The sequence below is a fragment of the Brachyhypopomus gauderio genome, chromosome 10, assembly GCF_052324685.1.
Source record: "Brachyhypopomus gauderio isolate BG-103 chromosome 10, BGAUD_0.2, whole genome shotgun sequence".
In the NCBI taxonomy this organism is placed as follows: domain Eukaryota; kingdom Metazoa; phylum Chordata; class Actinopteri; order Gymnotiformes; family Hypopomidae; genus Brachyhypopomus; species Brachyhypopomus gauderio.
In genome coordinates, this window is record NC_135220.1 from 17,161,520 (window position 1) to 17,179,370 (window position 17,851).

Sequence of the window (17,851 nt, forward strand, 5' to 3'; positions counted from 1 at the left end):
AACAAAACGGGGTTATTGAGAATAACTGGAACTGGATATTTGTTTCTAGTCGGACGTATAGTAATGTAACACTTCAGTTTCACGTGGAGCCCTGGACAGATCAGTAAGTTATACCGTTAAATATCGTTACTGTACTTTATATATTAGTGGTCGACAGTTTGGTTAGTTGTTGCTGCTTTAGGCCGTAGTCACTAGTATATATAAATAATAAATCACATGTAACCTAGTTTACCCATCCAGTTTCACAACAGTCTTCGTTTGTACGCGAGCCCGGTTATATCTGCATGTTTCAGGCGTTGCCCTGCAAACTAACCGACGTTACCAGTTCCGTATCACACGCTGAGAAACATGCATGTGTGTAATATCTAGAAATGCCGAAGAAAGGGAGATCAGCGGTATCCAGTCCTGGGCAGGAGAAGAGGACGGCCGCGTCTGCTAAGATTAGGAAGACGAACCGCAACAGTTCCGCCAGTCCTCTGTGCTACGACTCGCCAGCTAGTCTGTTCCAGAGTCTGATAGCCCCCGTGGGGGTAGAAGAGTTCTTCCAGCAGTACTGGGAGAAGAAACCCCTGCTCCTTCAAAGATCAGACCCAGCGGTCTCCACCTTCTACCAGTCCCTCTTTCAGCTGTCTGATCTGAAGCAGCTATGCGCACTGGGGCTGCAGTATGCGCGCGACCTCAACACGTGCCGCTGCGTAAACGGCAAGAAGAAAGTGATGAATAAAGAGGGACGAGTGAACTACAGCCATCTGAGGAAGGACTTTGATCAGAGGGGAGCCACCATTCAGTTCCACCAGCCGCAGAGGTTTAAGGTGAACGGCACAGGTTTCTGTTAGTAATAATGGATGGAATTACAATAAGCTAGAGGGCATAGGTGAAGTGACTGGCAGAGAATTTCATTCATCTCTCTCTCTCTCTCTCTCTCTGTGTGTGTGTGTGGTTTTTTTTTTATTTAGGATGAACTGTGGCATATCCAGGAACAACTGGAGTGTTTCTTTGGGTCGTTGGTTGGCTCTAATGTCTACATAACACCTCCAGAGTCTCAGGGTCTACCTCCGCATTACGACGACGTGGAGGTACTAATCACCTCTGTGATTCTGTTTAGTGCTGATTTCTATGAATGTGTTGTGCAGATCAGAGCCGTATAGAGAGAGAGTCGCGACAACGGAAGTTCAAAACGCTTGATGGTCACGTGATTCACGGAGGCTTCAGATAGTTCCAGGAAGTTCAATTTGAGCGCATAGACACAGAGACAGAACTGCGATTTGAGGATTATTGTGAACATATAACGACCAACTTTAGGCTAATTTTAGAGCACATTGCTGTTTAATGCTTTGATTGTTTTATAATTGTTATATATTACGTTCATTTATATATTTAGAGGGACAGGAAGGGGTGAGAAATTCAGATGAGATTTATTTTCTAACATTAACATATCTTTAAATCATGGTAATTTCTGTAATCCCATGGTATTGGTGACCTAAGTAATCTAAATGACTAATGTACATTTTCTGACAGAAGGAAAATTTTATTTGACTTCATTGTGCAGAAATATGCTTTAAAAGGGTACATTAAAACACATTACATTTACATCCAGACAGTATATAACATATTAAAATACATTGATAAATTATATATATATATCTTGTCTTTTTAATACACACTTATTTACAGCAATTAATTCATTAAATAAATCTCTAATAATCTCAAATATGAATATCATGTCAAGCAGTTTTTCTGTGTCCTTTCCTCCGTGTTGTTTGTGTAGTGTCCACCATGGTTTGCTGTGTTGCATGGGGATGCTCCAATCGAGCAAATATTTTTGGTTTCCCCACTGATACTGAGAGGAGAAAAAAATGGTTGTCTCAACTAAGCAGGAGCAATCTTACCCTCACTAAAGATTACAACAGCAAATATATATGTGAGGTAATCATCAAACACTGCATTTGCACTTTTCACAATAAACACACTATTGGAAAGCTTAATGCCTGATTTATTAAAATACAGAATAGTGAACAAAAAAATCAAAGACTGCAGACAGACTCGGGTGCAGGGTGAGGGTGCTATCTAGTTGCAGCTCCATTGAATCCTCTATGGTTCTTTGGCTTAAAGAGAGAGAGGAGAAAAAGACAGGAGAAAATGATTATTATGAGTATTGATGTGATATGAATTTGAACTTGTTGCACATCCTTGGTTGTTTTTTATACGTGTAATGAGTGTATACGTATCCAGTAAGTGTTCTCTAATACTGTGTATTCACCCACTATGGGATATATGGGTAGACAAAACTGAGTTGTCATGTGTGAGGAGTAAACTCACATCACTCTGCAGGCACATTTTGAGGCAGATCAGTTCATCAAAACCAAACAGGGCAACACTAGGCTGAGAGCAGATGCTGTTCCCACCATTTTTGTGCATCGCCCCGCACTCAGAAAGAGGAAGCCCCCTGCAATACGACGCACCACTGGACCTGTAAAGACAGGGCCCATAGCTGCTGATCACAGCTATAGTGTTGACACAGGTATAATAAGTATGAACTCCTATTATATTATTATATTATTTATTTCTGTTATTATATTATTATATTATATTATTATATTTATTTATATTATTAGAATTATATTATTTCTTTAAGTGATAGAATATTTAAAACTTAATCACACTAAATAGTATACGTCTTTTATATCCAGCAGTTTCAAAAACTGAGGAAATACGTTAATAAAATAAAAATAAATAAAACGAAATAAAAAGGAAAATAAAATAAATAAAAGGATAAATAAATAAAATAAAAGGAAATAAAACGTTAGCTGGTACTTCATTTTACCTCCTCGACCCAACACACTCTACAATCACACTCAAATGTTATATTTAACCAATACTAGCTACCCCGCAAAAACTTCGCGTTTAGGTGAAATGGCATTAAGAGAGGAATTTACAATTAATAGGCTATCGGTCGTTAATGTGAAATCTCGCTAACTGTATTCGCGTTGTCTTAGCATAGATTTAGTTCCCTAAATCTGCTTATTAAGAGGTGGATAATTCACTAAAATGCTTTAATTCACATTTTAATGCACATGCTAATTTGATTCTGATGTCCTTATAATACACAATCTGATTTTTTATGCGTACTAACCTGTAAAAGTGTATCACAGATGGTCCACTGCTCCAGTTTGACTGCGCTGCTCGTATTTGCTGCTAACTTCCGGGAACTATTGACAGGCTCCACGATCCGCCATTGCTGTAAAAAACTGGTCCATTGGAGTGAACGGAGTTGACGCGACTCTCTCTCTATAGGGCTCTGGTGCAGATATTCAAATCAAGAATTCCAATTACTCGTCTTGTCAGAGTTGTATGTATATGCAAATGGCCTTCAGTTGTCATACTACTCGTTAGAGCATCTCCTTGTGAGGGTGATAATTGGCTGGCGTGCCACACCCCCTTCTACCTGTGTAGGTGTTCATTCTGCAGTTGGAAGGCCAGAAGCACTGGCGGCTGTACCAACCAACTGTCCCCCTGGCCCGCGAGTACAGCCTGGAGCCAGAGGATCGCATCGGCACGCCCACCCACGACATCGTCCTGAAGGTAGCAGCCACGATGGGGACCGTTAGAAACCTGTGTGTGTCATCCACCTTCATCCTCACCACATTCATCGCACTGCAGCTTTTAGAGAAGTCATTAGCCTAGCTTAAAGTAGCTGTTTCCAGCCTGCACTGTGAATGTTGGAACCATGTGCTGAGATTTGATAAGATGTACTGCATGTGTCTCTAGTTTAAATGGCTTGTGGTTGTGATTTAGGCTAGTTAATCATAGTTTCAGGGGTTTGCACTGTTTGGGCTTGTATGTAATATTGGTGTGATGTTTGGTTGTTATTGGTTGTGTGTGATGTTTGGCTTTGTGTGTTATTGATTGTGTGGTTATTTGGCTGTGTGTGTGTTATTGATTGTGTGGTTATTTGGCTGTGTGTGTGTTATTGATTGTGTGGTTATTTGGCTGTGTGTGTGTTATTGATTGTGTGGTTATTTGGCTGTGTGTGATATTGATTGTGTGGTTATTTGGCTGTGTGTGATATTGATTGTGTGGTTATTTGGCTGTGTGTGATATTGATTGTGTGGTTATTTGGCTTTATGTGATATTGATTGTGTGGTTATTTGGCTGTGTGTGTTATTGATTGTGTGGTTATTTGGCTGTGTGTGTTATTGATTGTGTGGTTATTTGGCTGTGTGTGTTATTGATTGTGTGGTTATTTGGCTGTGTGTGTTATTGATTGTGTGGTTATTTGGCTGTGTGTGATATTGATTGTGTGGTTATTTGGCTGTGTGTGATATTGATTGTGTGGTTATTTGGCTGTGTGTGATATTGATTGTGTGGTTATTTGGCTGTGTGTGTTATTGATTGTGTGGTTATTTGGCTGTGTGTGATATTGATTGTGTGGTTATTTGGCTGTGTGTGATATTGATTGTGTGGTTATTTGGCTGTGTGTGTTATTGATTGTGTGGTTATTTGGCTGTGTGTGTTATTGATTGTGTGGTTATTTGGCTGTGTGTGATATTGATTGTGTGGTTGTTTGGCTGTGTGTGTTATTGATTGTGTGGTTGTTTGGCTGTGTGTGTTATTGATTGTGTGGTTGTTTGGCTGTGTGTGATATTGATTGTGTGGTTGTTTGGCTGTGTGTGCAGGCAGGTGATCTGCTCTACTTTCCCAGGGGAACAATCCACCAGGCAGACACACCTGCAGGAGCAGAACACTCAACACACCTCACACTCAGCACCTACCAGAACACGTATGTACACGTACACACACACCTCACACTCAGCAACTACCAGAACACGTATGTACACACACACACACACACACACACACACACCTCACACTCAGCAACTACCAGAACACGTATGTACACACACACACACACACACACACACACACACACACACACCTCACACTCAGCAACTACCAGAACACGTATGTACACACACACACACACACACACACACACCTACCTCACACTCAGCACCTACCAGAACACGTATGTACACACACACACACACACACCTCACACTCAGCACCTACCAGAACACGTATGTACACACACACACACACACACTCAACACACCTCACACTCAGCACCTACCAGAACACGTATGTACACACACACACACACACACACACCTACCTCACACTCAGCACCTACCAGAACACGTATGTACACGCACCTACCAGAACACGTATGTACACACACACACACACACACACACCTCACACTCAGCACCTACCAGAACACGTATGTACACACACACACACACACGCACGCACCTCACACTCAGCACCTACCAGAACACGTATGTACACACACACACACCTCACACTCAGCACCTACCAGAACACGTATGTACACACACACACACACACACACACACACACACACACACACCTACCTCACACTCAGCACCTACCAGAACACGTATGTACACGCACCTACCAGAACACGTATGTACACACACACACACACACACCTCACACTCAGCACCTACCAGAACACGTATGTACACACACACACACACACACACACTCAACACACCTCACACTCAGCACCTACCAGAACACGTATGTACACACACACACACACACACACACACACACCTACCTCACACTCAGCACCTACCAGAACACGTATGTACACGCACCTACCAGAACACGTATGTACACACACACACACACACACCTCACACTCAGCACCTACCAGAACACGTATGTACACACACACACACGCACACACCTCACACTCAGCACCTACCAGAACACGTATGTACACACACACACACACCTCACACTCAGCACCTACCAGAACACGTATGTACACACACACACACCTCACACTCAGCACCTACCAGAACACGTATGTACACACACACACACACACACACCTCACACTCAGCAACTACCAGAACACGTATGTACACACACACACCTCACACTTAGCACCTACCAGAACACGTATGTACACACACACACACACACACACACACACACACCTACCTGACACTCAGCACCTACCAGAACACATATGTACACACACACACCTACCAGAACACGTATGTACACACACACACACCTCACACTCAGCACCTACCAGAACACGTATGTACACACACACACCTCACACTCAGCACCTACCAGAACACGTATGTACACACCTCACACTCAGCACCTACCAGAACACGTATGTACACACACACACACCTCACACTCAGTACCTACCAGAACACGTATGTACACACACACACACACACACACACACACACAAACCTCACACTAAGCACCTACCAGAACACGTATGTACACACACACACACCTCACACTCAGCACCTACCAGAACACGTATGTACACACACACACACACACACACACACACACACCTCACACTCAGCACCTACCAGAACACGTATGTACACACACGCACCTACCAGAGCACGTATGTACACACACACACACACACACCTCACACTCAGCACCTACCAGAACACGTATGTACACACACACACACACACACCTCACACTCAGCACCTACCAGAACACGTATGTACACACACACACACACACCTCACACTTAGCACCTACCAGAACACGTATGTACACACACACACACACACCTCACACTTAGCACCTACCAGAACACGTATGTACACGCACCTACCAGAACACGTATGTACACACACACACACACACACCTCACACTCAGCACCTACCAGAACACGTATGTACACACACACACACACGCACGCACCTCACACTCAGCACCTACCAGAACACGTATGTACACGCACCTACCAGAACACGTATGTACACACACACACACACCTCACACTCAGTACCTACCAGAACACGTATGTACACACACACACACACACACACACACACACACACACACACACACACACACACACACACACACACCTCACACTAAGCACCTACCAGAACACGTATGTACACACACACACACACACACACCTCACACTCAGCACCTACCAGAACACGTATGTACACACACACACACACACACACACACACACACACACACACACACACCTACCTGACACTCAGCACCTACCAGAACACATATGTACACACACACACACCTACCAGAACACGTATGTACACACACACACACCTCACACTCAGCACCTACCAGAACACGTATGTACACACACACACCTCACACTCAGCACCTACCAGAACACGTATGTACACACCTCACACTCAGCACCTACCAGAACACGTATGTACACACCTCACACTCAGCACCTACCAGAACACGTATGTACACACACACACACACACACACACCTCACACTCAGTACCTACCAGAACACGTATGTACACACACACACACACACACACACACACACACACACAAACCTCACACTAAGCACCTACCAGAACACGTATGTACACACACACACACACACACACACCTCACACTCAGCACCTACCAGAACACGTATGTACACACACACACACACACACACACACACACACACACACCTCACACTCAGCACCTACCAGAACACGTATGTACACACACGCACCTCACACTCAGCACCTACCAGAGCACGTATGTACACACACACACACACACACACACACACACACACCTCACACTCAGCACCTACCAGAACACGTATGTACACACACACACACCTCACACTCAGCACCTACCAGAACACGTATGTACACACACACACACACACACCTCACACTCAGCACCTACCAGAACACGTATGTACACACACACACACACACACGCACGCACCTCACACTCAGCACCTACCAGAACACGTATGTACACGCACCTACCAGAACACGTATGTACACACACACACACACCTCACACTCAGTACCTACCAGAACACGTATGTACACACACACACACACACACACACACACACCTCACACTAAGCACCTACCAGAACACGTATGTACACACACACACACCTCACACTCAGCACCTACCAGAACACGTATGTACACACACACACACACACACACACACACACACACACACACACACACACCTCACACTAAGCACCTACCAGAACACGTATGTACACACACACACACCTCACACTCAGCACCTACCAGAACACGTATGTACACACACACACACACACACACGCACGCACCTCACACTCAGCACCTACCAGAACACGTATGTACACACACACACACACACACACGCACCTCACACTCAGCACCTACCAGAACACGTATGTACACACACACACACACACACCTCACTCAGCACCTACCAGAACACGTATGCACACACCTCACTCAGCACCTACCAGAACACGTATGTACACACACACACACACACCTCACTCAGCACCTACCAGAACACGTATGTACACACACACACACACCTCACACTCAGCACCTACCAGAACACGTATGTACACACACACACACACACACACACTCACCTCACACTCAGCACCTACCAGAACACGTATGTACACACACACACCTCACACTCCGCACCTACCAGAACACGTATGTACACACACACACACACCTCGCACTCAGCACCTACCAGAACACGTATGTACACACACACACACACACACACACACACACACACACACACACCTCACACTCAGCACCTACCAGAACATGTATGTACAAACACACCTCACACTCGGCACCTACCAGAACACGTATGTACACACACACACACACCTCACACTCTGCACCTACCAGAACACGTATGTACACACACACACACACCTCACACTCGGCACCTACCAGAACACGTATGTACACACACTCACACACACATCTCACACTCTGCACCTACCAGAACACGTATGTACACACACACACACACACGCACGCACCTCACACTCAGCACCTACCAGAACACGTATGTACACGCACCTACCAGAACACGTATGTACACACACACACACACCTCACACTCAGTACCTACCAGAACACGTATGTACACACACACACACACACACACACACACACCTCACACTAAGCACCTACCAGAACACGTATGTACACACACACACACCTCACACTCAGCACCTACCAGAACACGTATGTACACACACACACACACACACCTCACACTCAGCACCTACCAGAACACGTATGTACACACACACACACGCACGCACCTCACACTCAGCACCTACCAGAACACGTATGTACACGCACCTACCAGAACACGTATGTACACACACACACACACCTCACACTCAGTACCTACCAGAACACGTATGTACACACACACACACACACACACACACACACACCTCACACTAAGCACCTACCAGAACACGTATGTACACACACACACACACACACACACACACACCTCACACTCAGCACCTACCAGAACATGTATGTACAAACACACCTCACACTCGGCACCTACCAGAACACGTATGTACACACACACCTCACACTCTGCACCTACCAGAACACGTATGTACACACACACACACACCTCACACTCGGCACCTACCAGAACACGTATGTACACACACTCACACACACATCTCACACTCTGCACCTACCAGAACACGTATGTACACACACACACCTCACACTCGGCACCTACCAGAACACGCATGTACACACACACACCTCACACTCAGCACCTACCAGAACACGTATGTACACACACACACCTCACACTCAGCACCTACCAGAACACGTATGTACACACACACACCTCACACTCAGCACCTACCAGAACACGTATGTACACACACACACCTCACACCCAGCACCTACCAGAACACGTATGTACACACACCTCACACTCAGCACCTACCAGAACACGTATGTACACACACCTCACACTCAGCACCTACCAGAACACGTATGTACACACACCTCACACTCAGCACCTACCAGAACACGTATGTACACACACCTCACACTCAGCACCTACCAGAACACGTATGTACACACACCTCACACTCAGCACCTACCAGAACACGTATGTACACACACACACACACACCTCACACTCAGCACCTACCAGAACACGTATGTACACACACACACACACACCTCACACTCAGCACCTACCAGAACACGTATGTACACACACACCTCACACTCAGCACCTACCAGAACACGTATGTACACACACACACACCTCACACTCAGCACCTACCAGAACACGTATGTACACACACACACACACACACACACCTCACACTCAGCACCTACCAGAACACGTATGTACACACACACACACACCTCACACTCAGCACCTACCAGAACACGTATGTACACACACACACACACCTCACACTCAGCACCTACCAGAACACGTATGTACACACACACACCTCACACTCAGCACCTACCAGAACACGTATGTACACACACACACCTCACACTCAGCACCTACCAGAACACGTATGTACACACACACACACCTCACACTCAGCACCTACCAGAACACGTATGTACACACACACACACCTCACACTCAGCACCTACCAGAACACGTATGTACACACACCTCACACTCAGCACTTACCAGAACACGTATGTACACACACACACACACCTCACACTCAGCACCTACCAGAACACGTATGTACACACACACACACACCTCACACTCAGCACCTACCAGAACACGTATGTACACACACACACACCTCACACTCAGCACCTACTACCTACTAGAACATGTGTGTGTGTGTGTATATGTATGTATGTATGTATGTATGTATGTATGTATGTATGTATGTATATATATATATATATATATATATATATATATATATATATATATATATATATATATATTACTCACACACACACACAAATCTCTTATACTGCATAAACCTCTCTGCTGTTTCTCTGTTTTTGTACATATCTGTGTGTCTCTCAGGTCATGGGGTGACTTCCTGTTAGATGTCTTGCCCGGTTTCCTGTTTGACTCCATGAAGACGGATATTAGTCTGCGTAGTGGCCTTCCCAGAAGCCTCCTCACTGTGAGCTCACCTCAGTACTTCAGAACCCTCTGCATGGTGTGAGAGAGCGATTTCAAACAAACATTTAGTGGGATATTGTGTAGTGATGCTGTTTGTCCTCTGCTCTGTGGTTCATTTGCGTCAGTCTTCAGGTGTGAGTTCAGAGGTCAATAAGCAGGTGTGTGTGTGTCTGAGAGCACTCGCTGACCGTCTGGAGCACACTGAGGAGGAACTGCGCTCCTCTGAGATGAGGAGAGACTTTATCTCCAGTCGACTTCCTCCTTACTGTCTCCAGGAGGAAGACCTCGATCCAGGTTAGCCACAGGGGTGTGCCCGTGTGTGTGCCCGTGTGTGTGCGCGTGTATGCACAAATGTAAGATATACAGTCCGAAGGTCTGAGGTGTATGTGTGTGTAAAACAGACATGGTTCACCTGCTAAAAGTAAAAGTTGCTTCTCTCTCTCCAAGTTGGGAAACTACCAGCGTTGGAGGACACGGTGTGTGTGAGGTTCAAAGACCACATTCTTCTCACAGTGGAGCCCAGTCAGGACAACACTGTAAGAGTGTGTTTATGTCATGGCTTCTCAAGTATGTTGCCTTTTTTCAAATATAAACGATTTGTTTGCACCTGTGTATAATTTTCCCAGGATGAAGCCACCCAACTGGCAGTGTTTGTGCTGCACTCTCTAAAGAACAAGAGGGAGAGACACATGATGGGAGCAGAGGAGGAGGATGAGGAGGAGGATGAAGAGGAGACATCACAGGTGGGGGTTTTTTCTCCAGCTAGTCTTTCATATCAGTAATTCCTGTACCAGTTCAGGTTCCTCAGCCAGTCTGTAGAAAGCGGCCTGTTCTTTATAATCCCTCCAGTCCTTCAGGGTACACCACGGTTCTTCTCTCTCATGTGCACACACCTCTTCCCTTCAACCCCTTGTTTCAGGGCCTGCGCTTCCCCATAATGCACCTCTCTGCGCTCAGACAGCTGCTGGGCGGAGGGCGCCTCCTAGTGGCGGAGCTGCCACTGCAGGACGACGCTGACAAGCAGGGTCTGGTGCTGGGTCTGTGGACGGAGGGCCTGCTGCAGGTCTGCTGATGCTGGCGGTGGGGGGCGGGGCTAGGCGGGGCAGGACGGCACTGCTGCGCTCAACAGACGGGATACAGCTGACGACCTGCAGCAGGGGAGCAGATGGGCGTAGTTTGGGCCGAGGTCTGCAGTGTGACTGCACGTTATTCTGCTACAGACTGTGGTGTTGTGATACCACAGGCAGGATCCTCCCAGTACCATTGTTGGGACGACTACTGTTCTATTGTTTACTTTACACACACACACACACACACACACACACACACCCTTGCTCCTGATCTCTGACTCATGCCATGTAATAAGAATCTGTGATTTATGGTCTCTGTGATATAAGCACCAGTGTCGAACTCTTTAAATAAAGATCAGGATGTTGTGTGGCTCATATTGACTGAAGGCTTAATAATAAAGCATTTGCGTTTTGGAAGACTATCAGTGTCTCACGTGTTCAGTTGAATAAGTAAACACGTGAAACAAAAATATATATACAATTAATTCATCTAATTTCCTCATTGGAAAATAAATGGAAAACCAGAATATATTACATGTCTTTTTAATTACAGTTTAAAAACAGAAAGCTTATTAACTTGACATCTGTATACAATATTTTCTTTAGATAGCACATTCAATATATTGATACATCTATTTCTGAATTTTATACAGTATACAGTGATTAATCCAGTGATTTAACCAGCTTAAAAAAACAGATCCTCCACTTTCTGCAGCCCAAGCTAACAGGCAAAAGATTTTCAGTTGGCCATCACAGAGTAAAGGGAACTTTCTATATGACATCATTTGAGACGGACAATTCCTGCCATTACCAACATTAGCATGGAGGGGGCGCTGTAACCCCATGAGATGGCCTGTTGCAGCGAGGATCTTCATAGTGCAAATGTGCTTCTGTGAATAAACCAAAAAAAGCAAGCGTATAACTGCCTCATATTGCCTCAAAATGAGTAGAAGACAGAATCTCCCCTCTTCAGGTCGCTGAATAGTGGTACATTTATGTATGAATAGTGGTACATTTATATATGCTGTGGTTTTGGTTATTGGCTTATTTAATTGGTTTAACTTTATGAACAGGCTTCACAAACAATTCAGAGAGATCCGCTCTGTCCACAGGTGTTTGTTTCCTGCTCTTCATAATAAAGAAGACAACCTGCATGTACGGCAGAGTGGTGTAGTTACGGACGTCTGCTCCTGGACCACCAAAGCGCTGTGGCTTTCCTGGACTAGGACGTTCCTGGACGTTCGTTTGCTTCTCTTTTAGACTTTGCTAAGCGTCAGAGGGTCCAGTTCATGACAGTGGCAACATTTGTTCCGGGGAAGCCGATCTGGTTCCGTACTCTTGCCGTTAAAGCACCTCAATATCCCAGTATTGACTGGCCTTACCAGCACAGAACTCACTCAGGACCAGATGGTCCTTGTCGAGTCCAGTCCCACCTGAAACAAAATGCCGGGAGGAAAATTCCACATTTTACATGTGCAGCAAAATGTCTGTGGCTGGGCAGACATGAACAGATCAACTTGTTTATGGGACGTGTGTGAGAATGACGGGTGATAAATGAGGTCCTACCTCTCCGCTCCAGTACTAGGTTATGATTCAAGTGAGAGGAGATCGTGCCGTCCTCATTCAAACTCCACTTCTGATGTGTACGTCCATGTTGGTTCCACAGGGCCACTCTGGCCCCTACGCTTGCCTTCGCACCAATAACGGACAGGCAGGTCTTGTCCACCTGCAAGAACACACACACGCATGCACACTTAGGCCCGTGTTCTACGGCAACACAGCAGAACTCGCTGCTCAGATGCACTCAGCTGTAATTTCGCAACCTTCATTCCAGAGCTACAGAATGTTCCATACTGAAGAGCTCTCATGTTGGCTGGGCTTCCCTGTTGCCTTTGCCAATGCGGGCCGGGTTTAAACACCCATAAAGCATTAGGGCATGTTACCACACTAAAGAAGCAGAAGCTCTCACTGCTGTTCTGGGTTTTGCTGAGGCTGCATAGATGGTCACGGAGAACCCGGCAGGTCGTACCTTGGTCTAGAATCTCAATTATGTTCTATAAATAGAAGCCTAGTTTTCAGCTCAGTTTTTAGCCTAGTAAAACCAACACTCAAGACGCTATATGAGAAAGGGTTAACACAGCACTTGGTTTCTGCTGATGCACGTGTGCAATCTGCAAGCGTTTGGGGGAAAATTTATCAACTCTGTAAAATCTATTTGACATGGTTCATATAAACTGCCATTGTGCCTTTGTACTCGAGTGAGTAAATAAGTGAAGACATTTCAGTGCTCACCCTGCTCCTGACCAGGGACTGGCCGTACACCCAGTGCTGGGTGTCCAGTGTGCGGTCAGCAGACTGCAGAGAGAGTCTGGCTGGAGACGAGGAACCCGGGCCGGTCTCAGCGGTCAGCGCCGCTCCCAGAGCTCGACTCCGCACATGCAAGTACGCCCGCCGCTGTGGAGACAGGACACGGTTACGCATCAACCGTCAGCTCCGAGACTCCGAGTCAGGTTAGAAACAGCGTAGCTTCATGCCCACGCTGCTCCATCTGGACCAGGATGGAGAACAGTGGCGTGGCTGATACGTTTTAATAACACGGTAATCTCTAATAACACGGTAATATTTCTGCAATCATTTCTCCGGACTTAGCACTAGGCTTGACCTGAAGCTTCAGCAACTCAAGTTTGCTCATTTGCTAAATGGTACTGTGGTGCTGTGCTCCATCCTTGGAGTGTTATCTGCAAGGGTGAAGCTGCTCATTTCTCCACAAGGTTTGGCCTATATGGAGACTATGCCATAAGGGCGTAATTAGATTGAAACCGAAACTAATGACTACAGGGGCCTAGAAATTGTGTAGGGGTTTGAAAAAAATGAAATCCTGAGAGAGGTTTTTAAAGAGCTAATTAACAGGCACGGTGGCAACAACACCCACCCCACATCCTCATTCCCACATTTGCTGTCTCCAAACAGAACACACACACATACACACACTTTCCTGTCAGCTCCATCTGGCAGAGTGAGAGTATATATGTGTATTTAGGAGTATGTGGGTTTTATCAGGGCCTTGCAGACCATGGTTCAGACACCCTTACATAAACAAATAAACACGCACGTATACACACACACACACACACACACACACGGGGACGCACAGTCCTAAATGACTGCAGAAACCTGGTAAAGATAAGAATGATTCACAGCTCACTCTGAATAAATCCCTTTTGGCAGAGAAAGAAAGTGTGTGTGTGTGTTTGTGTGTGAGAGAGAGGAAACAGTGAGTATTAGTCACTCTTTCGTCTTCAGTGCTTTTGAAATCCACTGAAAGGCAATGTCAGCTTCACAAATGTCACGGACAGGTCGATATCCAAACCACTTCATTCAGTTCCAGAACCAGCCCTGCGGGGGGCTCCGGGCCGCCTCTCACCTGGCGCAGCGGGTGGAGTGAGCCGACGGTGTCCCAGCCGCTCCGGTCCCCCCAGCACGGACACTCCCCCGTCTGCAGCAGCATCTGACGCCCTTTAAAGCGGCTGAACTCATACACCACCCACCTGGGGGGGGGGAGACGGGACACACAGACACCAGCCTGTGAGCTGCGGGACTCCCAAACACAAACCCTCACTCTGTACGTCTGAGATATGGAGCAGGCCGGAGTGGGTGGGGGTGCTCACGTGCCACTGTTGACCCTGAGAGACTGGGTGAAGAAGCTGTCCATGGACTCCATGGGCGAATCCACTAGTGTCTCCAAGCCCTCAAAGGAACTCAGTGAGTAGAGAGTGATGAAAGGCTCAGAGAAGGTCTGTATGGGGTGAGGGACAGACAGACTGGGTTATTAAATACACAAATACACGGTGCTCCTTTGCATTAGCGTGGAGGAGTGGTGGCGGCAGGCGTGAGGAGAGGAAGGAGGCTCACGTAGGGAACGGGCCTGAAGGACCTGATGGTTGTGGAGGAGCAGCCGCAGGAGGGGAGGTGGGGATACAGCCCCTCCCCCACCACAAACTGGTTACCACTGTAGCCTTCATCATCAAACAGCAGCCAACTGAGGGACAGAGAGAGAGCCAGAGTGAGGCAGGATTGTACATGCTGTCACTGTCTTGTTTTCTGTGTGTGTGTGTGTGTGTCTGCTTGTGTGGAGTTTGGAGCATCTCACCTGCCCAGAATAACTCGGAATGACGCAGGACTTAGAGCAGCACAGTCCGCCAACTCACTTTCGAATTCTCTGCTCTCTCCTGCAAAGCCAGGCTGGCTGTAGACACGCAGCTGCATATGGGTGGGCACACACACACACACACACGCGCGCACACACACACACACACACACACACACAGGCAACCACAAACACACACACACGCGCGCACACACACACACACACGTGCACACACACACACACACACACAAACACACACACACACACACACACACACACACAGACAAACACACACACACGCGCACACACACACACACACAGACAACCACAAACAAACACACAAACCCACACAAACACACAAACCCACAAACATACAAACACACAGGAACACACAAAATGTAAAGAGAGAATTGCAAGCTAGAATATCTCCATTGCACAACACTGAAGTAGACAGTTCAAATATACTATTATAATAATCTAAAGTGGTAGTGTTGCAACAAGCAGTAAGAGATATAAAACCCCGCCCACATTCCCCCCAGCTAGGGTGAAGTTTAATATACATACCAGAAACTTTGGTTCCTTTTCTCCATAATGTTCCTAAAAAGAAAGAATGAACTAGTTAAAGGAAGGATACTCTGCACTTAAGAATGAAAACAAAAGAAGTAACATGGTTCTTAAGAGCTGTGGTTGCAATCAGGCAGCACTGTAACTGCAGCGTTAGTACCAGCTTCCACAGAACAGAACCGTCCCACAACTCCAGTGGGTGCACCAGTACTCACACCCTTCTTCAGGACACCTCCCCTGTTGTGCATGGTTCACCTTTGTTTTTCTAAAAGCGTCTCCCTAAACTCACTAGTAAAAGCAGCACGTAGGTTGTTGGTGGTCTACTGTAGCTGCTCACGCCTGCTAAACACAAGTTACATCCCAGCGTCTTAATGATTTTTCAAACAAATGTTCATGCCTTACCTACATATGTTAGACTCTTCACATCTTCTACAAATCCTTGAAAGAACAAACACTACCTTCTAAAACCCTGATTTTTTCAGTGGACATAAACATTTTATACACAGTCATCCCTAATGAAGATGGTTTAAAATCCTTTACGCAATACCTGTGAAAAACACCTCACAGATACTCTCAACATCGGTACTGGTGTTGACTACAAATCACCTTTGACTTCCACCTTTGACTAACTAACAAATAAGAGGAGTTAGAATGGGTACTAAAATCTGACCTTCCTATGCAAACCTATTTGCTGGTTTTTTAATGTTTCCTGAACAACATTCCGGACATTTTTGAGATGCACAGGTGGCGATGGTTCTGCTATACGCTCATATGAAGAACTTCTTTCTCCAAGTTCCATGCAACTCTGGAATACACATGGAATGAGAAGAACCCTTCGGAGGTGATTGGGTTCAGTCTGAAAATACCGGTTTAAATACGATCTTCTCTTATAAACTGCATAAAGTTATAAAGTTGCAGCACAACTGGTGACATTCCAAGGCCTGCAAACACTCACAGCTATTAATATCCTGTTCAGAGAGTGGGCAGGCTGACCTACAAGCCAGACAACAAGACCTCCATTGGTGTTTACTCATCAAGTTAAAC

The 17,851-nt window shown here is 46.1% G+C and overlaps 2 protein-coding genes and 1 long non-coding RNA gene across 7 annotated transcripts in view; 1 reads left to right on the plus strand and 2 right to left on the minus strand.

The window, feature by feature from the left end:
* Nucleotides 1-54: 54 nt before the first annotated feature.
* On the plus strand, nucleotides 55-12,518 carry riox2 (ribosomal oxygenase 2). Of its 2 annotated transcripts, XM_077020028.1 has the most exons (10): nucleotides 55-103; nucleotides 370-812; nucleotides 957-1,076; nucleotides 3,454-3,582; nucleotides 4,677-4,780; nucleotides 10,925-11,027; nucleotides 11,152-11,320; nucleotides 11,474-11,562; nucleotides 11,653-11,769; nucleotides 11,946-12,518. In XM_077020028.1, the coding sequence occupies exons 2-10, from the start codon at nucleotides 372-374 to the stop codon at nucleotides 12,096-12,098; spliced, it is 1,425 nt and encodes a 474-aa protein (XP_076876143.1). In that variant the 5' UTR covers nucleotides 55-103; nucleotides 370-371; the 3' UTR covers nucleotides 12,099-12,518. The 2 variants fall into 2 exon arrangements, with proteins under 2 accessions (XP_076876143.1, XP_076876144.1); XM_077020029.1 differs by lacking the exon at nucleotides 55-103 and having other exon boundaries at nucleotides 158-812.
* Nucleotides 1,628-3,382, minus strand: LOC143525754 (uncharacterized). Its single transcript, XR_013133727.1, has 3 exons — nucleotides 3,134-3,382; nucleotides 2,320-2,470; nucleotides 1,628-2,105 (listed from the first exon to the last, which is right to left on the minus strand). It is a non-coding gene; the product is annotated as an uncharacterized LOC143525754 (long non-coding RNA).
* Nucleotides 12,519-12,623: 105 nt separating the features above from the next.
* LOC143525755 (uncharacterized) overlaps nucleotides 12,624-17,851 on the minus strand; it is a 30,000-nt gene continuing 24,772 nt past the window's right edge. For 2 of the 4 annotated variants that reach the window (XM_077020047.1, XM_077020046.1), the window contains exons 15-22: nucleotides 16,808-16,840; nucleotides 16,247-16,356; nucleotides 16,009-16,135; nucleotides 15,765-15,892; nucleotides 15,521-15,644; nucleotides 14,389-14,550; nucleotides 13,663-13,822; nucleotides 12,624-13,529 (exon numbers count right to left, since the gene is read on the minus strand). In XM_077020047.1, the coding sequence (XP_076876162.1) occupies nucleotides 13,441-13,529; nucleotides 13,663-13,822; nucleotides 14,389-14,550; nucleotides 15,521-15,644; nucleotides 15,765-15,892; nucleotides 16,009-16,135; nucleotides 16,247-16,356; nucleotides 16,808-16,840 (933 nt within the window). In that variant the 3' untranslated portion in view covers nucleotides 12,624-13,440. The other 2 variants (XR_013133728.1, XM_077020048.1) reach the window with 2 other exon arrangements.

Bases quoted from the DNA above. Each gene is read 5' to 3' on its own strand.
- riox2 (XM_077020028.1), top strand. From the start codon at position 372: ATGCCGAAGAAAGGGAGATCAGCGGTATCCAGTCCTGGGCAGGAGAAG. The intron at 1,077-3,453 runs GTACTAATCACC...CTACCTGTGTAG, and splicing joins CGCATTACGACGACGTGGAG to GTGTTCATTCTGCAGTTGGA. The intron at 3,583-4,676 runs GTAGCAGCCACG...CTGTGTGTGCAG, and splicing joins CCCACGACATCGTCCTGAAG to GCAGGTGATCTGCTCTACTT.